At 39.4% G+C, this 27,982-nt stretch overlaps 1 protein-coding gene and 1 pseudogene across 2 annotated transcripts in view; both read left to right on the top strand.

Moving 5' to 3' along the window:
* The window catches only part of SEC16B (SEC16 homolog B, endoplasmic reticulum export factor), a 602,132-nt gene that overhangs the window by 225,490 nt on the left and 348,660 nt on the right, over window positions 1-27,982 (top strand). For both annotated transcript variants that reach the window (XM_053693298.1, XM_053693299.1), the window contains exons 13-14: window positions 20,476-20,569; window positions 26,854-26,935. In XM_053693298.1, the coding sequence (XP_053549273.1) occupies window positions 20,476-20,569; window positions 26,854-26,935 (176 nt within the window). The remainder of the gene's footprint in view (window positions 1-20,475; window positions 20,570-26,853; window positions 26,936-27,982) is intronic.
* Window positions 15,725-15,843, top strand: LOC128641459 (uncharacterized; annotated as a pseudogene).

Genomic DNA, 27,982 nt, shown 5'->3' on the forward strand with positions numbered 1-27,982 from the left:
CTTTGTTCAGAAATAGCAGACATATATGACTTTGGTGTTGCTTTTTGGTAATTAGAAGGCCGCTAAATGCCACTGCGCACCACACGTGTATTATGCCCAGCAGTGAAGGGGTTAATTAGGGAGCATGTAGGGAGCTTTTTGGGGTAGTTTTAGCTTTAGTGTAGTGTAGTAGACAACCCCAAGTATTGATCTAGGCCAATTTTGGTATATTTCATGCCACCATTTCACCGCTAAATGCGATCAAATTAAAAAAAACGTAAATTTTTTCTCAATTTTAGGTTTCTCACTGAAATTATTTACAAACACCTTCTGCAATTATGGCACAAATGGTTGTAAATGCTTCTCTGGGATCCCCTTTGTTCAGAAATAGCAGACATATATGGCTTTGGCATTGCTTTTTGGTAATTAGAAGGCCTCTAAATGCCGCTGCGCATCACACGTGTATTATGGCTAGCAGTGAAGGGGTTAATTATGTAGCTTGTAGGGAGCTTGCAGGGTTAATTTTAGCTTTAGTGTAGAGCTCAGCCTCCCACCTGAAACATCAGACCCCCTGATCCCTCCCAAACAGCTCTCTTCCCTCCCCCACCCCACAACTGTCCCCGCCATCTTAAGTACTGGCAGAAACTCTGCCAGTACTAAAATAAAAGGTATTTGGCCCTTTTTTTTTTTAAAAAAAAAAAAGCATATTTACATATGCTGATGTGTAGGATCCCCCCTTAGACCCCAACCTCACTGATCCCCCACCAAACTGCTCTCTAACCCTTCCCCTCTGCAATAATGGGCGCCATCTTGGGTACTGGCAGCTGTCTGCCAGTACCCAGTTTTGTAACAAAATGTGCCTTTTTTTTAAAAAAATTCCCTTTTCTGTAGTGTAGCTTTCCCCCCCCCCCCCACCGAGACCAACCCCCAACCCCTTCCAGGACCCTTAGATTGCATTTTAGTGGGGGTTTTTTTTCAACTTTTCAACTTTTTTTTTTCTGTAGTGTAGCGGTTCCCACCCGCTCCCGCCCCGTGCACGCGCCCACCCACCACCCCCGTGCACGCGCGTGCGCCTGTGCGCGCCCCCGTAGCTCCCGCCCCCGATCCCGCCCCCCTCCACTCCACATAGCGCACCGATGGCCGCCACCCGCCTCCCACGTAAGCTCCCACCCACCAACGATACCGGCCATCGATGTCCGGTGCAGAGAGGGCCACAGAGTGGCTCTCTCTGCATCGGATGGCCAAGGGGGGTTATTGCAGGATGCCTCCATATCGAGGCATCACTGCAATAACCGGAAAGCAGCTGGAAGCGAGCAGGATCGCTTCCAGCTGCTTTCCAGACCAAGGACGTACGCCACACGTCCTCGGTCATTAACTGACTTTTTTTTGAGGACGTGTGGCGTACGTCCTTGGTCGTTAAGGGGTTAAAGCCGTTATGACGGAATACAACCTCATAACCAACGGCTGTCCTGAAGCCTACTGCGCTTGCAGGATTTGATCGTGGTCTGGAGGGCGTTCCTAGCATCATAGGGACGCCCCCCAGACCCGATCCCATCATTGAAATCTCGCGATCGTGCAAATTTGTCCTACATTGGAACGTTGTTCCGATGTAGATTTTATAGCCCGGTCACGAAAGGGTTAATTTATACTTAGTTTATTTTTAAAGTAGTGTTAGTTTTTTTTTATTTTAATAGAAGTATTTTGTAATTTAGGTAATTTGGGTTAATTTAGGGGGTGATAGGTTAGGGGTTAGGTTTATTGCGTTGTGGGCTTTGGCGGTTTAGGGGTTAATACTTTAATAGGTAGTTTGCGTTTTGGGTTAATGGCGGATTAGGGGTTAATAGTTTTAATAGGTAGTTTGCAATGTTGGGGTTGGTGCATTTAGGGGTTAATAATTTAGTTATTACTTGGTGGTGGGGGTTTGATGGCGGATATAGGGGTTAATAGTTAAGGCTTATTGCGTTGTGGGGGGTTGTCAGTTTAGGGGTTAATACTTTTATTAGTTGAGGTGTGGGTTTGATGGTGGATATAGGGGTTAATACACTTTATTAGTTATTGCGGTGGGGATTGCGGTTGACAGGTAGATAGATATTGCGCATGGGTTAGGTGTTAGTTTATTTTTAAAGGCATTTTCAGGAGTTACAGTGCTCCCATACTCAGCGCAAGGCCTGCTGCGGCTGCCTTGTATGAAAATGGAGTAAGATTTCACCATTTTCGCCATGTAAGTCCTTGCGCTAAATATATTGGATAGCGATTTGCGAAGTGGTTCCATGTTAGCTTATGGGAGTAAAAATTGCGGACGACTTGTGAAATATACGCACGTAACTTGCATGCTACGCTGTATATGAAATACCAAAATCGCGCATAAACCGACCTCATCGGCTTTTGCAGGCAACGCCGCATATGTATTGGGGCCCCTAGATTAGACTGGTGTTAACACAACTAATCATCTTCAGTTTGCAAAACTTAATTTCTTATCTGATATTAAAACGAATGCCAAATATGGCCAGCGGCATTCGGCTATTTTCAGAGCCGGATATTTTCTTGCGAGAGTGCAACACACTAAGATCTGGATTTGCACAGATCTTAGTGTGTTACACTTTCACTAGAAGAAATACGGCTACAAAAATAGCCGAATCCCACTGGCGGCCATCATTCATTTTATAATTAAACGTCCAAATCTACATCCCTACTGATAATCTCTGCTGAGGTCAATTTGGGACAGGTTAGACTTTGTAATGCTTACTGTGTGCTCTTCCAATTGTCCAAATTGGGAAACCTCATTTTTGCCCTTGTTAAATTAAAGTGCAACATTATTTCACTGTGCATAGTTAAAGGACCATAATAGTTGAAAAATTTATTTTGTGGGGGTTAAACACACAGTAGTGCAGGGTCAATAGTCTTGAAACAGCATGCTCTAATAAATTAGAGCATTTCATTTTTTGATTATTATAGCCCTTTAAACGTTTTGGGCTAGATTAAAAGTGGAGCACAAAATATCGCTTCCACAAAAGCGATATTTGCACTCCACTTAATAATACCTGCGCACGCAAATAGGCGCTGATATTACAAGTTAGGTGCAATGCGAACGGGACCTTGCGTTTGCAATGCACAGAGGCTTTGTGCTCACGAGAGCACGCTTCCATAGCACACAAAGATATATACAGGACTTTTTTGGGGGGTACTCGTCGGTACTGAGTACCCCCACCTCTGCCAACTCATTACAGGTAAAATTTGTAATCATCATTTAAATAAGTTTTCACAAGAGAGACTGCAATATACATCATACATTGTAAATAATATTGTCCCTTTGCTTTTCTCAAAGTTACTGAGCAGAATATATCAATCAATAATCAATGATTACCGGCACCCTTTCTTTTACAAAAAAAGCAATGTGTGTGTGTATATAGACCTCTATGTTGTTTTCCTAAACACCCTACACCCGCCAACTTTAACCCCTCATAAGTGCTTTTTGCAGTTTATTTTATTTATAAAATATATTAAAAAAAAAATTTGTATTAAAAAAAAAGATTATTCTTTTTTTTGGACCAGTTGGGGGTTATTTTGAAAATTAACCAGAGGTTGCGGTAGCAATAACCAGTCGCTAGTAAATTAGCACTCCACTTGTAATCTAGGCCTTTATGGGGAATTCTATTTTGAGTTCAAGAATTCTTTAATTACTGGTATATGTATGTAAAAATATATCCCTTTAACTAAACTTTAGTTCCTGGCATGAACTTTTCACAATATATGTCACATTCATTCTATCTTTAGTTCTCCGTTATTCATTTATTGCTAATTCTCAATCTACAGCTGCCTTTTCATGAGCACCTCTTCGTTCATTTTCACTGCAACATTGTTCATTGTAAAGTCTCTTTTATTTAAAAAGAATGAAAAAAAAAAGCAGAATGTAGATATACATATCAGCAAACCGCAATATGTAACTGTTTCAATAAAGCTTCATTAACAGCAACATAATACTATAGTTTTCTCGTGTATGATGGGGATCACATTCCTTCTTTCCTGTGTAGGTTTTATAATCATGGGGTTGGGCACAGTGTAACTCAAGAAATTAATTATATAAGATATAAGAAACAGGGAATAGAAAGAGCATTGCATAATTCAGCTTTTATATAATTTTTAAGAGTTGAATGGGGCTGTTCGTTGATATATGGAGACAAGAACAAAGCTATTGAAAACCAAAAGATCTATTTATAATTGGGTACAATTTTATATTTTTACGTAAAATTGAAGTTGAATTTGCTGACTACTGTTCTAGATTATTTTATCATTTACAGGGAGTGCAGAATTATTAGGCAAGTTGTATTTTTGAGGATTAATTTTATTATTTAACAACAACCATGTTCTCAATGAACCCAAAAAACTCATTAATATCAAAGCTGAATAGTTTTGGAAGTAGTTTTTAGTTTGTTTTTAGTTATAGCTATTTTAGGGGGATATCTGTGTGTGCAGGTGACTATTACTGTGCATAATTATTAGGCAACTTAACAAAAAACTAATATATACCCATTTCAATTATTTATTTTTACCAGTGAAACCAATATAACATCTCAACATTCACAAATATACATTTCTGACATTCAAAAACAAAACAAAAACAAATCAGTGACCAATATAGCCACCTTTCTTTGCAAGGACACTCAAAAGCCTGCTATCCATGGATTCTGTCAGTGTTTTGATCTGTTCACCATCAACATTGCGTGCAGCAGCAACCACAGCCTCCCAGACACTGTTCAGAGAGGTGTACTGTTTTCCCTCCTTGTAAATCTCACATTTGATGATGGACCACAGGTTCTCAATGGGGTTCAGATCAGGTGAACAAGGAGGCCATGTCATTAGATTTTCTTCTTTTATACCCTTTCTTGCCAGTGGAGTACTTGGACGCGTGTGATGGAGCATTGTCCTGCATGAAAATCATGTTTTTCTTGAAGGATGCAGAATTCTTCCTGTACCACTGCTTGAAGAAGGTGTCTTCCAGAAACTGGCAGTAGGACTGGGAGTTGAGCTTGACTCCATCCTCAACCCAAGGGCCCCACAAGCTCATCTTTGATGATACCAGCCCAAACCAGTACTCCACCTCCACCTTGCTGGCATCTGAGTCGGACTGGAGCTCTCTGCCCTTTACCAATCCAGCCACGGGCCCATCCATCTGGCCCATCAAGACTCACTCTCATTTCATCAGTCCATAAAACCTTAGAAAAATCAGTCTTGAGTCTTGAGATATTTCTTGGCCCAGTCTTGACGTTTCAGCTTGTGTGTCTTGTTCAGTGGTGGTCGTCTTTCAGCCTTTCTTACCTTGGCCATGTCTCTGAGTATTGCACACCTTGTGCTTTTGGGCACTCCAGTGATGTTGCAGCTCTGAAATATGGCCAAACTGGTGGCAAGTGGCATCTTGGCAGCTGCACGCTTGACTTTTCTCAGTTCATGGGCAGTTATTTTGCGCCTTGGTTTTTCCACACGCTTCTTGCGACCCTGTTGACTATTTTGAATGAAACGCTTGATTGTTCGATGATCACGCTTCAGAAGCTTTGCAATTTTAAGAGTGCTGCATCCCTCTGCAAGATATCTCACTATTTTTTACTTTTCTGAGCCTGTCAAGTCCTTCTTTTGACCCATTTTGCCAAAGGAAAGGAAGTTGCCTAATAATTATGCACACCTGATATAGGGTGTTGATGTCATTAGACCACACCCCTTCTCATTACAGAGATGCACATCACCTAATATGCTTAATTGGTAGTAGGCTTTCGAGCCTATACAGCTTGGAGTAAGACAACATGCATAAAGAGGATGATGTGGTCAAAATACTCATTTGCATAATAATTCTGCACTCCCTGTATGTTTTAGATGGGCGACTGGAAGACCCTCATTTACATACTTTTGTAAGTAACCAGTTCTGCCTTAAAGGGATATGAAACTCAATGTTTTTTTTCTTCTTAAACAGGAGGCGTCCACTGCTGCATTCATTACTTTTGGGAAATACAGAACCTGGCCACCAGGAGGAGGCAAAGACACCACAGCCAAAGGCTTAAATACCTCCCCCACTTCCCTAATCCCCCAGTCATTCTTTGCCTTTCATCACAGGAGGTTGGCAGAGAAGTGATCAGAAGTTCGAAATAGTCTCTTATGGAGGGTAGTACTCTTCGCAATGGGACTGGAGTTTTAAGTAATTCTGTCAGCCTCTCAGTGAGAGCATGGATGAAAGTTAGAGTCTGGAGATGCAGGGAGAGTTTTCCTGCGAAGCCATTCCAACTCATATTAAAGGGTCATGATACCAAAATGTTGAAACACTTGAAAGTGATGCAGCATAGCTGTAAAAAGCTGACTAGAAAATACCACCTGAACATCTCTATGTAAACAAAGAAAGATATTTTACCACAAAAGTTCCTCAGTAGCCACATCCCATTGTAAAGGGCTTCTAAGCAGCAAATCAGTATGTCTGTCCTGGGACAGCTAAGGGATTGAGCCTTGTGAACTCTCATGTTATTTCCCTATTCTGTTTAAAGGGACACTGAACCCAAATTTTTTCTTTTGTAATTCAGAAAGAGCATGCAATTTTAAGCAAATTTCTAATTTACTCCTATTATCAATTTTTCTTCGTTCTCTTGCTATCATTATTTGAAAAAGAAGGCATCTAAGCTTTTTTTTGGTTTCAGTACTCTGGACAGCACTTTTTTATTGGTGGATGAATTTATCCACCAATCAGCAAGGACAACCCAGGTTGTTCACCAAAAATGGGCCGGCATCTAAACTTAAATTCTTGCATTTCAAATAAAGATACCAAGAGAATGAAGAAAATTTGATAATAGGAATAAATTAGAAAGTTGCTTAAAATTTCATGCATTGGGGCCTAGTTATCAAGCCGTCAACCTCAAATACACTGGAATTCCGCAGCGTATTTGTGGCAAGGCTGATTCGCCTTAGTTATCAAAGGCTTCAGACCGGCAAAAGTAGAATTTTGTGACGTAAACTCCGATCCGCCGGACTCCGTCCGACACAGATCGATTCTTACGTCACTCCAGATGTTCCTCACACAAGTGCGGCACAATCTGACTACTTTTGCTAGTTATCAAAAAACTAGCAGGTACGCTCGGCACTTTTACGGCCCAGCGTACCTGGTTTTCAAACCGCCAGCCTGGAGGCGGCGGATCCCATAGGAATCAATGGGAGTCTGACCATAGCGAAAGTACAAGTTCGCTGCTGACAGATTCTATGGGAGCTGTCTACACCTAACACCCTAACACGTACCCCGAGTCTAAACACCACTAATCTGCCCCCCTACACCGCCGCAACTAAATAAAGTTATTACCCCCTAAACCCCCGCTCCCGGAGCCCACCGCAACTATAATAAATGTCTTAACCCCTAAACCGCCGCTCCCGGAGCCCACCGCCACCTACATTATACCTATTAACCCCTATCCTGCCCCCCCTATACCGCCGCCCTCTGTAATAAAGTTATTAACCCCTATCCTGCCGATCCCGCACCTCGCCGCAAATAAATAAATAGTTTAACCCCTAATTAATTAAATTCATCTAAATCATATTTATATTATTAACTAAGTTAATCCTATTTAAAACTAAATACTTACCTATAAAATAAACCCTAATATAGCTACAATATAAATAATAATTATATTGTAGCTATCTTAGGATTTATTTTTATTTTACAGGTACCTTTCAATTTATTTTAACTAGGTACAATAGCTATTAAATAGTTATTAACTATTTAATAGCTTACCTAGCTAAAATAAAGAGAAATTTACCTGTAAAATAAAATCTAACCTAAGTTACAATTACACCTAACACTACACCCGTGATTCTCAACAGCCGGGCCGCGGCCCACTGCCGGGCCGCGACGGCCCTGCTGGTGGGCCGCGACCCGACCGGCACTCACTCTAACTCTGACAGGCCCACTGCGGCACCACTGCGCATGTCCGCTTGTGCGCTGTTCCGCTGTGTAGCGGCGGCAGGCGGGGAGCGTGCGTGAAGGACGGGCATTCAGCGACGGGCAGCTGACAGGTTAGTAACCCACTGACACCAATGCATAATTCCATAGTTAGGGAGGCCACTGACACCAATGCATAATTAGATTAATAGGGAGGCAAATAGGGAGGCCACTGACACCAATGACTATATTTTATTATTATGAACCCACCGACACCAATGCATTTTGTTTGTTATAATTAACCCCCTGTCACATATATATATATATATATATATATATATATATATATATATATATATATATATATATATATATATATATATATATATATATATATATATATATATATGTATATATATGTATATGTGTATATATATATATATATAAATATATATATATATATATATATATATATATATATATATATATATATATATATATGTGTATATATGTGTGTATATATATATATGTGTATATATATATGTATATATATGTATATATATGTATATATATATATATATATATATATATGTATGTATATATATATGTATATATGTATATATGTATATATGTATATATATATATATATATATATATATATATATATATATATATATATATATATATATATATATATGTGTATATATATATGTATATATATATATATATCCATCCCACTGACACCAATTAATTATCCCACTGTACACCAATTTATATATATATACATTTTGTATGTTATAATTAACCCCCTGTCACACATATATATATATATATATATATATATATATATATATATATATATATATATATATATATATATATATATATATATATATGTGTGTAAATATATATATATATATATATATATATATATATATATATATATATATATATACAGTATATATATATATATATATATATATATATATATATATATATATATATATATAATTTCTTCCAAACCTACTCCAACCCACCCCCGATGCTTACCGGGCCCTGGACAGGTCCGGCTAAAATTTACTGGGCCTTGTGGTCACTTAGGTTGAGAACCACTGCACTACACTATACTTTAATAAATTATTCCTATTTAAAACTAAATACTTACCTGTAAAATAAACCCTAAGATAGCTACAATGTAATTCATAATTACATTGTAGCTATTTTAGGATTTATATTTATTTTACAGGTAACTTTGTATTTATTTTAGCTAGTTAGAATAGTTATTAAATAGTTATTAACTATTTAATAACTATCTAGCTAAAAGAAATACAAAATTACCTGTAAAATAAATCCTAACCTAAGTTACAATTAAACCTAACACTACACTATCATTAAATTAATTAATTAAACTACCTACAAATAACTACAATTAAATACAATTACATAAACTAACTAAAGTACAAAAAATTAAAAAAGCTAAGTTACAAAAAATAAAAGAAAAAAGTTACAAACATTTAAAAACATATTACAACAATTTTAAGCTACTTACACCTAATCTAAGCCCCCTAATAAAATAACAAACCCCCCCAAAATAAAAAAATGCCCTTCCCTATTCTACATTAAAAAAGTTCAAAGCTCTTTTACCTTACCAGCCCTTTAAAGGGCCTTTTGTGGGGGCATGCCCCAAAGTTCAGCTCTTTTGCCTGTAAAAGAAAAATACAACCCCCCCCAACATTAAAACCCACCACCCACAAACCCCTAATCTAACCCAAACCCCCCTTAAAATAACCTAACACTAATCCCCTGAAGATCATCCTACCTTTAGTTGTCTTCACTCAGCCGAGCCACCGATGGAACTGAAGAGGACATCCGGACCGGCAGAAGTTATCCTCCAAGGGGCGCTGAAGAAATCTTCCATCCGATGAAGTGATCCTCCAAGCGGAGCTGAAGAAATCTTCCATCCGGGCGATGTCATCTTCCAAGAGGCGCTGAAGAAATCATCTATCCGGGCGAGGTCATCGTCGAAGCCTGGTCTTGAATCTTCATCCCGCCGACGCGGAACAACCTCCTTTCCTGACGAACTACCGACGAATGAAGGCTCCTTTATGGGACGTCATCCAAGATGGCGTCCCTTCAATTCCGATTGGCTGATAGGATTCTATCAGGCAATCAGAATTAAGGTAGGAAAATCTGATTGGCTGATGGAATCAGCCAATCAGATTCAAGTTCAATCCGATTGGCTGATCCAATCAGCCAATCAGATTGAGCTCGCATTCTATTGGCTGTTCCGATCAGCCAATAGAATGCGAGCTCAATCTGATTGGCTGATTGGATCAGCCAATCGGATTGAACTTGAATCTGGCTGATTCCATCAGCCAATCAGATTTTTCCTACCTTAATTCCGATTGGCTAATAGAATCCTATCAGCCAATCGGAATTGAAGGGACGCCATCTTGGATGACATCCCTTAAAGGAGCCTTCATTCGTCGGTAGTTTGTCGGGAAAGGAGGATGTTCCGCGTCGGCGGGATGAAGATTCAAGACCCGGCTTCGACGATGACCTCGCCCGGATAGAAGACTTCTTCAGCGCCTCTTGGAAGATGACCTCGCCCGGATGGAAGATTTCTTCAGCGCCGCTTGGAGGATCACTTCATCGGATGGAAGATTTCTTCAGCGCCCCTTGGAGGATAACTTCTGCCGGTCCGGATGTCCTCTTCAGTTCCATCGGTGGCTCAGCTGAGTGAAGACAACTAAAGGTAGGATGATCTTCAGGGGATTAGTGTTAGGTTATTTTAAGGAGGGTTTGGGTTAGATTAGGGGTATGTGGGTGGTGGGTTTTAATGTTTGGGGGGGTTGTATTTTTCTTTTACAGGCAAAAGAGCTGAACTTTGGGGCATGCCCCCACAAAAGGCCCTTTTAAGGGCTGGTAAGGTAAAAGAGCTTTGAACTTTTTTAATGTAGAATAGGGTAGGGCATTTTTTTATTTTGGGTGGTTTGTTATTTTATTAGGGGGCTTAGATTAGGTGTAAGTAGCTTAAAATTGTTGTAATATGTTTTTAAATGTTTGTAACTTTTTTTTTTTTTTTTGTACTTTAGTTAGTTTATGTAATTGTATTTAATTGTAGTTATTAGTAGGTAGTTTAATTAATTAATGTAATGATAGTGTAGTGTTAGGTTTAATTGTAACTTAGGTTAGGATTTATTTTACAGGTAATTTTGTATTTCTTTTAGCTAGGTAGTTATTAAATAGTTAATAACTATTTAATAACTATTCTAACTAGCTAAAATAAATACAAAGTTACCTGTAAAATAAATATAAATCCTAAAATAGCTACAATGTAATTATGAATTACATTGTAGCTATATTAGGGTTTATTTTACAGGTAAGTATTTAGTTTTAAATAGGAATAATTTATTAAAGTATAGTGTAGTGTTAGGTGTAATTGTAACTTAGGTTAGGATTTATTTTACAGGTAAATTTCTCTTCATTTTAGCTAGGTAGCTATTAAATAGTTAATAACTATTTAATAGCTATTGTACCTAGTTAAAATAAATTGAAAGGTACTACCTGTAAAATAAAAATAAATCCTAAGATAGCTACAATATAATTATTATTTATATTGTAGCTATATTAGAGTTTATTTTATAGGTAAGTATTTAGTTTTAAATAGGATTAACTTAGTTAATAATATAAATATTATTTATATGTATTTAATTAATATTTAAGTTAGGGGGGTGTTAGGGTTAGTGTTAGACTTAGGTTTAGGGGTTAATAATTTTATTACAGTGGCGGCGGTGTAGTGGGGGGCAGGATAGGGGTTAATAAATTTATTATAGGTGCTGACGGTGTAGGGGGGGGCAGGATAGGGGTTAATAAATTTAATATAGGTTGCGGCGGGTTCAGGAAGCGGCGGTTTAGGGGTTAAACAATTTTTTTATTTGCGGCGAGGTGCGGGATCAGCAGGATAGGGGTTAATAACTTTATTACAGAGGGCGGCGGTATAGGGGGGGCAGGATAGGGGTTACTAGGTATAATGTAGGTGGCAGCGGTGTCCGGGAGCGGCAGTTTAGGGGTTAATACATTTATAAGACTTGCGGCGGGGTCTAGGAGCGGCGGTTTAGGGGTTAATACATTTTTAATAGTTGCGGCAGGGTCTAGGAGCGGCGGTTTAGGGGTTAGTAACTTTATTTAGTTGCGGGGGGCTCCGGGGGCGCCGGTATAGGGGTTAAAGCAGTGTAGTTTAGTATGAGTGCTTAATGACAGGCTAGCAAGAAAGCTGTCAAACAGCCGAAGAGCAGCGAGATCGGATGAGTGATAACTCTCACAGTCCGCTGCTCATCGCCCCGCGCCTTTTTGACATCTTTTTTTGATAACTTAGGCGTATTTTTTCAGGTTCGCGGCGGCGAAGGTAGGCGAGCTTAGGCGGGGGTATTGGGCCGGCGAAGTCAGAAAAGTTGACGGCTTGATAACTACCCCCCTTACCTGAATCACAAAAGAAAAATTTTGGGTACAGTGTCCCTTTAAGGAAGTTTACTATGAAATCTCATGAGAGTTAAGTGAAATCTCATGAGATCATAGTAAAAGAGTTCATGACCTCAGCGCTGTTGATGCTGATTGGCTGCTGTTCATTTCTTCTTCTTTTTTTTTTTTTTACCTGCAGCTGGGCAGCAGCTGAGTATAACTTTTTACAAAGAACTTACTCTGCTGAGCTGAGGCAGTTGTGAAGTAAAATATATTCCTTTTTTACATAGAGATGCTCAGGTGATATTTTCCTGTTAGTTTTTTACAGTTATACTGCATCAGTTTCAAGTGATTTAGCATATGAGTATTATGTCCCTTTAACAGCTCCTTGGTAATCAGCGTTGACGAGTTTCGCTGCCTACCTTTATTCTCTCAAGTCTATGTCAGAAGTGAGGCTACTATCTGTCCCACTTGAAGGGCAGTGTTCCTGTTCCACGGCGTAGATTCCGGTAAAATCATTTCATTTTATTTCGATATGTGAATGTAATGTTAACGAAACAAGGTAGGGTCCCAGTGGGACTCCTTTTATCTTAATAAGGAATCATGGGTTAATATCTCCTGAAGGGGGTTATTGAACAGGGGGGGACTTTAATCATGTTTGTTATATGGTTTTATCTGCTAATGTGTAGCTTTACCTAGGCTCATGGCTTTTACAGAACATAACGGCCTTATCTTAATGACGCAATCTCTCATGATTGCGCACCCTTTTTGTGACTGGCATGGTGCATTTCGTGACGGGTGCGATTACATTGTTTCTCACTTCTGTATGCTAACTGTGTGCGACAGAGAGAGTCTGACTCGTGAGTTGTCTGGTTCACAGGAGGTGGTGAGTGCCCCAGCCATTGGGGGTGTAAAAAGGGTGACAGTTTTTTGTGATTTTTGTAATCCCAAGGTTTTGGAGGATTTTGATGTGTTAGACACGGATGTCTCCGATACGGAGAATGCATCTTGTGATGAATATGAAATGGCCTGGGTAATCAATACCAATCAGTTATGTTCCGATTGCCGTTCTAGGTTTCCATGTCCCTTTAGGCGTGTGCCCCAGACCCAGTGAAATATTTCTCAGATACTGCCTGTTTTCTATTAACCAGGGCCCGTCAGGTGTGGGATCGCCTGATTCAGTTCTGCCTTCTGGGGAAGCGTTGGCCTCTGAGGCTTCAGGGGCCCTATCCTCAGGGCCAGGGTCTTTCGTTGATCCGGCGAGGGATGATTTTGCCTTCTGTTATAGGCTGGCACGTCTTCATGTTCTTTTAAGACATGTTTTGGCGATGTTAGAGGATCCCAGTCCTAGTGAGCCGAGGGATCCGAGGCCTTAGATGCTTAATGGCAAATTGGATATGACGTTTAGGGATGAAGCCAATCTCCTTAACATCTCCGTTTTATTTTTTCTATATGTTTCGGTTCCAGTTCTGAGCTTGGGTGAATGGGGCCTCTGATCGGCTGGTTCCGTTGGCGTTCTCATTCACCTTGGGCATTCACCCGATGGGTGCTGCCTTCCTTTAATTTGTTTTCCTTAAAGGGACCTATAACACCTTCTAAAAATCCTTTAAACTAACTTATACTGATTAATAATAACAAACTATGCATGAATCTTTATTCTTGAGGGTCAGTTTACCTCAAACAGTTTCAAGTTTCAGTTCAATTAGAGTGTCTTCAATCAGACTGCTGATCCAGCACTTGTTAAAGCTATATATATATATATATATATATATATATATATATATATATATATATATATATATATATATATATATATATAAAGCTATATATACCGCCATATATCCACACAGGCACAGCAGTCAGGTGATGAACATGGCATATACTTTTATTAATCAAGTCAGAGGATTATCAGAACACTCGCTCACTGTGGAGCTGAGTGAGTGCTACATTAGCTGTATATATTATTACATTTATCTTATGTGCCTGATATAAAAAACATTCAGTTTGTGAAGGCATTCTAATAAAAGCACTGACACTTTTTTTACATTATAAATACATCTGCACTATTGACTGCAGCACATCTCCAGGAATGCACAGTCACACCTCAGTGAACGGTTGTAATTTCTCTTAGCAAAATATGGAGAGGGAGGGGGGAGAAGGGGAGGGGGCATGTTCGTTGAAATATAGTAGCTGAATAAGTGAATAACTAATGTATGCAGTGTTAGTTTTTCAGCTGCTATCTTTCAACGGAACATGCCTCCTCACCCTCCCTCTCTCCCTCCCCGTAGTTTGCTTTGAGAAATTACAAACATTCACGGAAATGTTGCACTCGCTCAGCTCCACAGTGAGTGAGTGTTCTGATAATTCTCCTCTAAACTGGATAAATAAGAGTATGTACATCACATAACTGCTGTGCCTGTGAGTAAAACGTGCGTTACAATATGGCTGCAAACATAGGAGCATTGAGAGCAGTATCAGCATTCTGTTTGACAACATTATCTTGGACATACTGGGGGTAAACTACGCAGAGTGCATACACATCCTTAAATACTAGATATGAATTATATTTATGATTGACAGCAGAAGTTAGTTTGCAGAATTTGCAGCAGGTGTTTAGTGTCCCTTTAAGCTCATGTCTGTTAGATTTTCTTTTTTTGAGAACGTTCTTCTCTGGAACCGATACTTGTGATTTTGTGGTCGCGTGGGCACTTCCTCGGAAGTTGTGCACTTTTTGAATAATAGAATTATGTTTTCTAGTTCATTTATCGAACCTTTGGGTTGAGTTTTCTTGGACCTTGGGCAGTTCTGGAGTGTCCTTATACCAGACAGGTACTGGTTGGATGCCTTCTGGTGTTACCTGGGTTCATGTCACCCTTGTGGTGCTGATTTAATCCTGTTGGATGCTGAATGTCACTTGACCTATTGCTATGGACTCTGGGCTCGGATCCTATTCGAAGTATGAGGCCTAGTGTTTAGATACAACCCTTCTGAATGAGGGTTGTGAGTGCCGATCTAAGGTTGGCTTTTTCTGGCTACTCCCCTGGGATACGGGCCTGTTTTTTGCAGATGTCATCATGATTCTTTCAGGTCCCTGGGGGCTCAGAACCGTAGTTTCCATTCCTTTGGAGTTGGGAGATGTGAGTGACCTATGTGGTCTAGCGTTCCGAGTGGTGAATGATTTGCTTCTTCACTTGAGGTTCTTCCGTATGCTGACTCCTTAGCCTATTAAGCATTTTCTTGTGGTGGCGGAGTCTCCTTCTTTCCCACCTTGGGTGGGTCATCTGGTCTGGAAGCGCGGGCATATCCTTCTTCCTTTGCTCAGAGTTGCGTTACTCTAAGAGGTGGAGTGCAGGGGTTCCCTGCCTTCTGTGGGGAGCTGCGGTCTATGGCCACACGACCCTGAATGCGCCCGATCTCGTCTGATCTTGGAAGCTAAGCAGGGTTGGGCCTGGTTAGTACATGGATGGGAGACCACCTGGGAATACCAGGTGCTGTAATGGTGACGCTCGTCTGAGTGCCCAAGAGCACTGAGTGCCGAATTCTTAAACTGTTCAGGAGCTCTTTTAGACTCTTGGGTTTGAGGCTGTTGCTAGATCGCCAAGTCTATGGACTTTAGATAATGCGCTCCTAATCATAGGAGGCAGCTTAGGGTTCCTCAGATAGTTAGATCTTTCGATCAATTTCGTTTTTCGAGGACTCTGGCCTAGGTCCATGTCTCTCCCTGGATGTGTGTGGACGGTTCGGTCTCACCTTAGGTGTTTGTGGTCCCGCAAGCCTCTCTCAGAGGGGGGCGGGGCTCTGTTTCTCATGGGAGATGCCTATCTGCCTGTGGCTTAGGTTCTAGGTCTCTCTGACGGGTCCCTACTGGTCTTCTGGCACATTTGATGTTCCTTGAAAACTCCAGGTTTCTTTAAACTGGGTTGGCAATGTGGCCGAGGAGTTTCGCCTCTATGGTAGGGTGTCTAGAATTAAACATAAACAAGGGGCGCCAACATAGTGTGAATCGTACAAAACAGGTGAAGTAAAACAGTGTACAAAATACTACTCACAAAAGAAGTGGCACCTTAAGCGAATAATGCCTGATGAAACGGTCCTGTGCTGACCGAGAAACGCGTTGCAATTAGAAATAAAGACAATTTGCTTTTTAAACCACTACCCTTTTTTTTCTGTGGCACCTTTTACCTTTTTCCCGTTAAGGATATTTACCAAGTATCTGTGCGCTGGCACAGCCAGTTTTCCTGATACAGACTCTTACTGAGAGCAGACTTTGGGGAGAACACTCCTGCCTCCTGAGCACACACCTGGTTGTTGACTTCGGAAGGACTATCACTGTGACCGCTCACCTTTCCATCCGGTTCCCACGGGTCTCACGGCGAGACCCCCAGCGTACTGACTGCTGGTTTTGAACGTCAGCCTGCCTACTAGCACCCTATTCGCTTAAGGTGCCACTTCTTTTGTGAGTAGTATTTTGCACACTATTTTACTTCACCTGTTTTGTACGATTCACACTATGTTGGCGCCCCTTGTTTATGTTTATTTCTAGACACCTGACCCATCACACCGTATACACAAGTGAAGCTTGCCGAGTACTCAAATATCATCAATATTTATTTGTCCTTAATTTTGGACATTTTTGTTTGGACACTATGGCCTCTAGTTATCAAGCCGTCAACCTCAAATACACTGGAATTCCGCAGCGTATTTGTGGCGAGGCTGATTCGCCTACGTTATCAAGCCCTACACACCGGCAAAAGTAGAATATAGTGACGTAAGCTTCGATCCGCCGGACTCAGTCCGACACAGATCGATTCTTACGTCACTCCAGATGTTCCGAACGCAGGTTCGGCACAATCTGACTACTTTTGGAAGTTAGCAAATGACTACCAGGTACGCTCTGCACTTTTCCGGCCCAGCGTACCTGGTTTTCAATCCGCCGCCCTGGATGCGGCGGATCCCATAGGAATCAATGGGAGTCTGACCATAGCGAAAGTTCATGTTCGCTGTTGCCCATTTATTCCTATGGGAGATGTCTGCACCTAACACCCTAACATGTACCCCGAGTCTAAACACCCCTATTCTGCCCCCCTAAACCGCCGCTCCCAGAGCCCACCGCCACTCTAATAAACTTATTAACCCCTAAACCGCCGCTCCCTGACCCCGCCGCAACTATAATAATTATATTAACCCCTAAACCGACACCTACATAATACCTATTAACCCCTATCCTGCCCCCCCTATACCGCCGCCACCTATAATAAATTTATTAACCCCTATCCTGCGGATCCCGGACCCCGCCGCAACTAATAAATTGTTTAACCCCTAAACCGCCGCTCCCGGACCCCGCCGCCACCTATATTAAACTTATTAACCCCTAATCTGCCCCCCCTACACCGTCGCCACCTATAATAAAATTAATTACCCCTAAACCTAAGTCTAACACTAACCCTAACAACCCCTATCTTAAATATTAATGAAATAAATCTAAATAAATATTACTCTTATTAGATTAATTATTCCTATTTAAAACTAAATACTTACCTATAAAATAAACCCTAATATAGCTACAATATTACTATTAATTATATTGTAGCTATTTTAGGATTTTTTTTTTATTTTACTGGCAAATTTAAATTTATTTTAACTAGGTACAATAGCTATTAAATAGTTATTAACTATTTAATAGCTACCTAGATAAAATAAAGTCAAATTTACCTGTAAAATAAAAACTAACCTAAGTTACAATTACACCTAACACTACACTATCATTAAATAAATTATTCCTATTTAAAACTAAATACTTACCTGTAAAATAAACCCTTCCTGGGCTTTTAAGAATGAAGCTTCTGTTGATCATATTTGCAAAGCAGCAACTTGGTCTTCTTTGCATACTTTTACTAAATTCTACCATTTTGATGTTTTCTCTTCTTCAGAAGCAGTTTTTGGTAGAAAAGTTCTTCAGGCAGCTGTTTCAGTTTGATTCTTCTGCTTATAATTTCAGTTTTTTTCATTATAAAGATTAAAACTTTTTGATTTGGGTTGTGGATTCTTTTTTCAGCGGAATTGGCTGTCTTTATTTTTATCCCTCCCTCTCTAGTTACTCTTGCGTGGAGTTCCACATCTTGGGTATTTGCTATCCCATACGTCACTAGCTCATGGACTCTTGCCAATTACATGAAACAAAACATAATTTATGTAAGAATTTACCTGATAAATTAATTTCTTTCATATTGGCAAGAGTCCATGAGGCCCACCCTTTTTGTGGTGGTTATGATTTTTTGTATAAAGCACAATTATTCCAATTCCTTGTTGATGCTTTCGCTCCTTTCTTATCACCCCACTTCTTGGCTATTCGTTAAACTGAATTGTGGGTGTGGTGGGGGTGTATTTATAGGCATTTTGAGGTTTGGGAAACTTTGCCCCTCCTGGTAGGAATGTATATCCCATACATCACTAGCTCATGGACTCTTGCCAATATGAAAGAAATTAATTTATCAGGTAAGTTCTTACATAAATTATATTTTCCCACATGCGCTGTTCTATCAGAAGAGCGAACTTTCGGTTGTGACGTAGTCGCTTTGGAATGCGACTAGGATGAGGAGCGCATGCGCGGTATGGATTTGCTATCAGACAGCTGACGGAACGTCACTTCCGTTCGCTAGTCTGATGAATTCGCTCTTCTGACAGAACACCAGTCTAGGATCTTTTTAGAGATATCACAGTGCTGGAGGGTTCCTCCCTTTTTCCTTGAGCATTTAGTGGGTTTAGCCCATGTGAAGTCTGCACTACATTTTTTCTCCAAGCAGGAGAATATTTTATCATCAGACCCCAATGTTTACTTAAAGGACCTGTAAATACAATAGATTTGCATAATCAACAAATGCATGATGACAAGACAATGCAATAGAACTTATTCTGAACTTCAATGAGTAGATTTATTTTCTTTTGAAAATGTTAATTTATGTCTATTTCCACTCCTCCTGTACCATGTGACAGCCATCAGCCAATCACAAATGCATATATGTATACTGTGAATTCTTGCACATGCTCAGTAGTAGCTGGTGACTGAAAAACGTGTACATTTTGTTAATGGAAGTAAATTGGAAAGTTGTTTAAAATTGCCTGCTCTATCTGAATCATGAAAGTTTAATTTTGACTTGAGTGTCCCTTTAAAAGACACCGTACAGTACAATTGTCTGACATTTAATATGTTCCCATGGATCCATTTTACCTACTGGAATATATTACATTATTTACAAATAGTGCCTTTACCTTTATTTTGAAGTAGCTGATTTTGCCTGTTTCCCCCTCCTTTACTGAAAATTCCAATGCTGCAGTATTGGCTATAGAAGAGCTATATAAACAAGAGGCAGCAGAATAAATTAACCTCTCAGTCAGGGTTGGTGACAGAGATCCCATTCCATTTGAAAGGATGTTTTTATTGCTTCATTGAAGATAATGAACTATTAGCTGAAAGCCTCAGTACTTTGTCCCATTAAAGGGTTACATAACTCCTAGGCTGCAATGTGTTAGATTTTATGAACCAAGGTTGCAGTATTCACTTTTAATGGGTGGCATTAGGAGAATTAAAAAAAAAAAAAAATTGGCATGGTAACATAGCCCCTTATATTAAAGTTAATGTAAACTTTCATGAATTAGTGCCCAGTTTTTAAAAATACTATTAAATACAGGGGCATTTTCATTGATGAAAGTTTATATTGCAGAGCATTTTTACAAATACTTACCTTTCTCTTCAGCAAAGCCAGATCGGTGGTCCCCCGCCCGCAGCTCCTCTGTACTTACATCACAAAACCGGCTTCCTCCAATCATGGCTTCCACCCCTGAGCGACCATCTTGTGAGGTCACGCCGTGATTGGAGGAAGCCTGTTTCGTCATTGCTGTGGAAGTACAGCATGAGAAGTGGGCAGGCGATCGCCGATCTGGCTTTGTTTTTCCTGATACACATTATTTTTAAAAACTGGGCATTAATTCATAAAACTTTACATTTAATTTAACTTGCATGTCCATCTTTGTAAGCAACATTGTGCATTATTAATCTTCTTCTTGCCTTTAAATACTGAAAACTATACCATACTCATTCTAACCTTGCTTCTCATATTTTGATTTACAGGAAGCTCTTGAATGGGCAATGAAGCATAATCTATGGGGACATGCGTTTTTCCTTTCCAGTAAAATGGACCCAAGGGCATACAGCTGGGTTATGACAAGGTGAGCAGCATTCTAACTACAGAATACACACTACACTTGTTATTCAATAAAACATTCAGAACAGTAAACAAAGCAGCAAAGGAGAGGGAAAGAAGTGCAAGAATTGCCAGCTCAAAGTAGGGGCTTTATAGGAAGCAATGGGGTTACAGCTAGGGTTGCCGTCTCAGCCATGTTTTCCTGGACACTTGCTGGGAGGAATATGAATAGTGCATATAAATAGCGCTGTCCAGAAACACAATACATGTTCCTTCCGGCACACCCTGCAGCATGTGTAACTCATAAGTGTCCAGCAAAACATGGCTGAGGTGGCAACCCTAGTTACAACACTGATGGGTCTGATAGGCAGATGACACAGTCAAGAGTAATTAGATTAGAGAACATGGGTTTGAGATATATCAGGGAGGAACAGCTGGGGGCCCTCTGCCTTGTTTTTGTGGCCCCAGGAAAAATGAAAGCTAAAAATGTTGTAATTGTTAGCAAATATATTATTATTTGTTTGTCCTTAGCTATAAATGTATATATGACCTGTAATAGAATATTGATATGAAGACCTCATATAATCATTAATATAGATGATTAGTTATAGGGAAGAAAAATTGAAATTACAAAGCCTTGCACAGCGTTAAAGGGGCATAAAACCCACATTTTTTCCTTTATGGTTCAAACCTGTCCTCAGGCCTTCATAACAGTTCAGATTTTCAGGATTACCTTATGTGAGAGCCATTAAAATAATCATGTTTAATAAGCAGCTGACTATTTCACCTGTGCTCTGGTTCAGATATCCCCAAAATCTGGCCTGTTGGGGAGGCCTGAGGACAGGTTTGAAAACCAGTGAGATAAAGCATATATTAAAAAAAAAAAAAAAAAAAAAAAAGCTTCCCAATTTACGTCTATTATCAAATTTGCTTCATTCTCTTAGTATCCTTTGTTGAAGAAGGAGCAATGCATTACTGGGATCTAGCTGAACACAATGATAAGCCAATGACAAGAGGAGTATTTATGTGCAGCCACCAATCAGCAGCTAGCACCCAGCTCATGAGCCTACCTTGGTATGCTTTTCAACAAAGGATATAAAAAGAACTAAGCACATTAGATAATAGAAGTAAATTGGAAAGTTGTTTAAAATGGTATGCCACCTTGGCCATGTTTTCCTGGACACTTATGAGTTATACATGCTGCAGGGTGGAACAGAAATAGTGCTGTTCAGTGTCACTATTTCTTTCATGTAATTAGCAAGAGTCCATGAGCTAGTGACATATGGGATATACATTCCTACCAGGAGGGGCAAAGTTTCCCAAACCTCAAAATGCCTATAAATACACCCCTCACCACACCCACAAATCAGTTTTACAAACTTTGCCTCCTATGGAGGTGGTGAAGTAAGTTTGTGCTAGATTCTACTTTGATATGCGCTCCGCAGCAGGCTGGAGCCCGGTTTTCCTCTCAGCGTGCAGTGAATGTCAGAGGGATGTGAGGAGAGTATTGCCTATTTGAATTCAATGATCTCCTTCTACGGGGTCTATTTCATAGGTTCTCTGTTATCGGTCGTAGAGATTCATCTCTTACCTCCCTTTTCAGATCGACGATATACTCTTATATATACCATTACCTCTACTGATTCTCGTTTCAGTACTGGTTTGGCTTTCTACTACTTGTAGATGAGTGTCCGGGGGTAAGTAAGTCTTATTTTCTGTGACACTCTAAGCTATGGTTGGGCACTTTTGTATAAAGTTCTAAATATATGTTTAAACATTTATTTGCCTTGATTCAAGATATTCACCGTTCCTTATTTCAGACAGTCAGTTTCATATTTGGGATAATGCATATGAATAAATCAATTTTTTCTTACCTTAAAATTTGACTTTTTTTCCTGTGGGCTGTTAGGCTCGCGGGGGCTGAAAATGCTTCATTTTATTGCGTCATTCTTGGCGCAGACTTTCTTGGCGCAAAAATTTTGTCATTTCCGGCGTCATACGTGCCGCCGGAAGTTGCGTCATTTTTTTGACGTTTTTGCACCAAAAATGTCGGCGTTACCGGATGTGGCGTCATTTTTGGCGCCAAAAGCATTTAGGCGCCAAATAATGTGGGCGTCTTTTTTTGGCGCTAAAAAATTTGAGCGTCATTGTTGTCTCCACAATATTTAAGTCTTATTGCTTTTTGCTTCTGGTTTGCTAGAGGCTTATTCATTGGCATTTTTTCCCATTCCTGAAACTGTCATTTAAGGAATTTGATCAATTTTGCTTTATATGTTGTTTTTTCTATTACATATTGCAAGATGTCTCAGGTTGACCCTGAATCAGAAGCCACTTCTGGAAAATCACTGCCTGATGCTGGATCTACCAAAGTTAAGTGTATTTGTTGTAAGCTTGTGGTAACTGTTTCTCCGGCTGTTGTTTGTGATGAATGTCATGACAAACTTGTTAATGCAGAAAATATTTCCTTTAGTAATGTTCCATTACCTGTTGCTGTTCCATCAACATCTAATATTCAGGGTGTTCCTGTTAACATAAGAGATTTTGTTTCTAAATCTATTAAGAAGGCTATGTCTGTTATTCCTCCTTTCAGTAATCGTAAAAGGTCTTTTAAAGATTCTCATGTTTCAGATGACTTTTTAAACGAACATCATCATTCTGATTCTGTTTCTGATACTGATTTTTCTGGTTCAGAGGATTCTGTTTCAGAGATTGATACTGATAAATCTTCTTATTTATTTAAAATGGAATGTATTCGTTCTTTACTTAAAGAAGTCTTAATTGCATTGTTACTAAATCTAAACGTTTGAATAAATTCTAGGTCTTACGACTGCTGCATCGGGCGCAATCCCCTTTGCTCGTTTTCACATGCGACCTCTTCAGCTCTGTATGCTGAACCAGTGGTGCAGGGATTATACAAAGATATCGCAATTAATATCTTTAAAACCGATTGTACGACACTCTCTGACGTGGTGGACAGACCACCATCGTTTAGTTCAGGGGGCTTCTTTTGTTCTTCCAACCTGGACTGTGATCTCAACAGATGCAAGTCTGGCAGGTTGGGGAGCTGTATGGGGGTCTCTGACAGCTCAAGGGGTTTGGGAATCTCAGGAGGCGAGATTACCAATCAACATTTTGGAACTCTGTGCAATTTTCAGAGCTCTTCAGTCATGGCCTCTTCTAAAGAGAGAGTCATTCATTTGTTTTCAGACGGACAATGTCACAACCGTGGCATATGTCAATCATCAAGAAGGGACTCACAGTCCTCTGGCGATGAAATAAGTATCTCGAATACTTGTTTGGGCGGAATCCAGCTCCTGTCTAATTTCTGCGGTTCATATCCCAGGTATAGACAATTGGGAAGCGGATTATCTCAGTCGCCAGACATTACATCCGGGCGAGTGGTCTCTTCATCCTTAAGTATTTCTTCAGATTGTTCAATTGTGGGGACTTCCAGAAATAGATCTGATGGCTTCTCATCTAAACAAGAAACTTCCCAGGTATCTGTCCAGATCCAGGGATCCTCAGGCGGAAGCAGTGGATGCATTGTCACTTCCTTGGAAGTATCATCCTGCCTCTATCTTTCCGCCTCTAGTTCTTCTTCCAAGAGTGATTTCCAAGATTCTAAAGGAGCGTTCGTCTGTTCTGCTGGTGGCTCCAGCATGGCCTCACAGGTTTTGGTATGCGGATCTTGTCCGGATGGCTACTTGCCCCCCGTGGACTCTTCCGTTAAGACCAGACCTTCTATCGCAAGGTCCTTTTTTCCATCAGGATCTCAAATCCTTAAATTTGAAGGTATGGAGATTGAACGCTTGATTCTCAGTCATAGAGGTTTCTCTGACTCTGTAATTAATACTATGTTACAGGCTCGTAAATCTGTATCTAGGAAGATATATTATCGAGTTTGGAAGACTTACATTTCTTGGTGTTCTTCTCATCATTTTTCCTGGCATTCTTTTAGAATTCCTAGAATTTTACAGTTTCTTCAGGATGGTTTGGATAAAGGTTTGTCTGCAAGTTCCTTGAAAGGACAAATCTCTGCTCTTTCTGTTCTTTTTCACAGAAAGATTGCTAATCTTCCTGATATTCATTGTTTTGTACAGGCTTTGGTTCGTATAAAACCTGTCATTAAGTCAATCTCTCCTCCTTGGAGTTTGAATTTGGTTCTGGGGGCTCTTCAAGCTCCTCCGTTTGAACCCATGCATTCGCTGGATATTAAATTACTTTCTTGGAAAGTTTTCTTTCTTTTGGCCATCTCTTCTGCTAGAAGAGTTTCTGAATTATCTGCTCTTTCTTGTGAGTCTCCTTTTCTGATTTTTCATCAGGATAAGGCGGTTTTGCGAACTTCATTTAAATTTTTACCTAAGGTTGTGAATTCTAACAACATTAGTAGAGAGATTGTGGTTCCTTCATTGTGTCCTAATCCTAAGAATTCTAAGGAAAGATCGTTGCATTCTTTGGATGTAGTTAGAGCTTTGAAATATTATGTTGAAGCTACTAAAGATTTCCGAAAGACTTCTAGTCTATTTGTTATCTTTTCTGGTTCTAGGAAAAGTCAGAAGGCTTCTGCCATTTCTTTGGCGTTGTGGTTAAAGTCTTTGATTCATCATGCTTATGTTGAGTCGGGTAGAACTCCGGCTCAAAGGATTACAGCTCATTCAACTAGGTCAGTCTCTACTTCCTGGGCATTTAGGAATGAAGCTTCGGTTGATCAGATTTGCAAAGCAGCAACTTGGTCTTCTTTGCATACTTTTACTAAATTCTATCATTTTGATGTGTTTTCTTCCTCAGAAGCAGTCTTTTTTAGAAAAGTACTTCAGGCAGCTGTTTCAGTTTGATTCTTCTGCTTATATTTTCAGTTTTTTTCATTATAAGATTTAAACTTTGTTTTGGGTGTGGATTATTTTTTAGCGGAATTGGCTGTCTTTATTTTATCCCTCCCTCTCTAGTGACTCTTGCGTGGAAGATCCACATCTTGGGTATTCATTATCCCATACGTCACTAGCTCATGGACTCTTGCTAATTACATGAAAGAAAACATAATTCATGTAAGAACTTACCTTATAAATTCATTTCTTTCATATTAGCAAGAGTCCATGAGGCCCGCCCTTTTTGTGGTGGTTATGATTTTTTTGTATAAAGCACAATTATTCCAATTCCTTATTTTTTATGCTTTTGCACTTTTTTCTTATCACCCCACTTCTTGGCTATTTGTAAAACTGATTTGTGGGTGTGGTGAGGGGTGTATTTATAGGCATTTTGAGGTTTGGGAAACTTTGCCCCTCCTGGTAGGAATGTATATCCCATACGTCACTAGCTCATGGACTCTTGCTAATATGAAAGAAATGAATTTATCAGGTAAGTTCTTACATAAATTATGTTTTTTTATGCTGTCCGGGGGTGCAATTCATGTTCCTCCCTGCACACCCTGCAGCATGTGTAACTCATAAGTGTCCAGGAAAACATGGCTGAAGTGGCAACCTTATATCTATCTATGCTAGGGTGACCATATTGCCGCTTTAAAAAGGAACACATATGAAATATACATATGACAGAGTTCTTATACAAAACATTTCTTTAAACAGCCTTGAAAACAGCCCTGACATATGTATTTTTCATATGTGTACCTTTTTTAAAGCGGCAATATGGTCACCCTAATCTATGCAGGTTCTGTTTGTGAAGGAGAGACACATACATTGCAATATAGTGCTCAAAAAAAGATTTAGACTAATTTTTCTTTGTGCCAGCGATTTTTTGATAATCAGGCCCTAACTGAGAATGACGTGAAAGTGGAAATTTCCGAGACAAAAACATAAAATAATTATATATATATATATATATATATATATATATATATATATATATATATATATATATATATATATATATATATATATATATATACACATTGTATATGTATCTGTGTGTGTACCTATGGGTGGTGGTTTAAACACACAGCATTGCAGGGTATATAGTGATATAATTACATCCTCCAATGAACAAGAATATGTAATTTATTTTACTACTTTGGCCCTTTAAACAAGTATCTCTGTGAGCTAAAATCCTGTAGTTTGTTTTTTCTAAAACCCATTAAATATACAACTTTTATGTATTTTTTCTACATTATTTATTACAACAGACTTTGTACTGTCAGCTGCAATAAATAAATCCATTAATTGGATGTTGATTACACAGAACGATCTGATCATTTGTGCAGATGGAATTAGTTCCTAAGATTGCTGGTTTCAGCCTGTTATTTCAGTGCTGCGGTTAGTACGTTATTAATCAGGATTTTATTACTTCTACTTTCAGGTTCACAAGTACCTTGGCCCAGAATGACCCCTTGCAAACCCTCTTCCAACTCATGGCTGGACGGACCCCACAGGCATCTACAGTAACTTGCCTTATTATTACATTATAGCTCATAAAGGGATAGGAAAGTCAAAATTAAACGTGCATGATTCAGATACAGCGTGTTTTTTTATGACACTTTTAAATTCACTTTTATTTTCAAATGTGCTTCGTTGTCTTGGTATCCCTTGTTGAAAAAGAATACGCACATATCCTGCACTAGCTGCTGATTGGTGCCTGCTCACATTTGTCTCTTGTGACTGGCTAACTAGATGTGTTCAGCTAGTTGTCAGTATTCCTTCAGCAAAGGATAACAAAAGACTGAAACACATTTGATAATAGACGTAAATTGGAAAGTTAATAAAAATTACAAGTGCTATCCGAATCACAAAAGATAAAGTTGGGGTTTCCTGTCCCTTTAAACATAATTAATGTGTATTAATCTTCACATAGACTTTACATTCTTAAATAAACAGTAAAGTCCAAATTAAATTTTCCAATTTACTTCCTTCTATCTTATCCTTTGTTGAAAAAACATAGCTTGATAGGCTGAGGAGCAGTAAAGCACTACTGTGTGCTAGCTGGTGATTGGTGGCTACACATATATGCTTCTTGTTATTGGCTCACCACATGTGTTCAGCTAACTCACAGTAATAGTGCCTTGCTGTTCTGAAGCTGCATGTAGTTATGTGTTTAAACCCTTTTGCAGTTAAATACAAGGAACAGTGCAATAAAAATTGGTCAAACACATTAGTCTACATGTCTTCCAGCAGTACATTGCCGCTCCTTCTACAAAGGTTACTAAAAGAATAAAGCAAATTTGATCGTAGAAGTAAGTAGGAAATCTGTTTAAAATTGCATGATATATCAGATTCATGGAAGGAAATAAACGTTGGTTTCATGTCCCTTTAAGCACAATCTATATGCATATTTTTATATGGTCCTATAAAGTGTTTCATGTTCAATGATGTTTTTCAATTGCTTGTCACTTTGTAATACCTGAATTCATTTTGCTGTTTACCTTGAGATATCGAAAACTAAATAGATTGGGTCATTAGCATCAGGCTAATTAATTAACCCTTTCGCAACA

Source organism: Bombina bombina, chromosome 10 (assembly GCF_027579735.1).
Source record: "Bombina bombina isolate aBomBom1 chromosome 10, aBomBom1.pri, whole genome shotgun sequence".
Taxonomy (NCBI): Eukaryota; Metazoa; Chordata; class Amphibia; order Anura; family Bombinatoridae; genus Bombina; species Bombina bombina.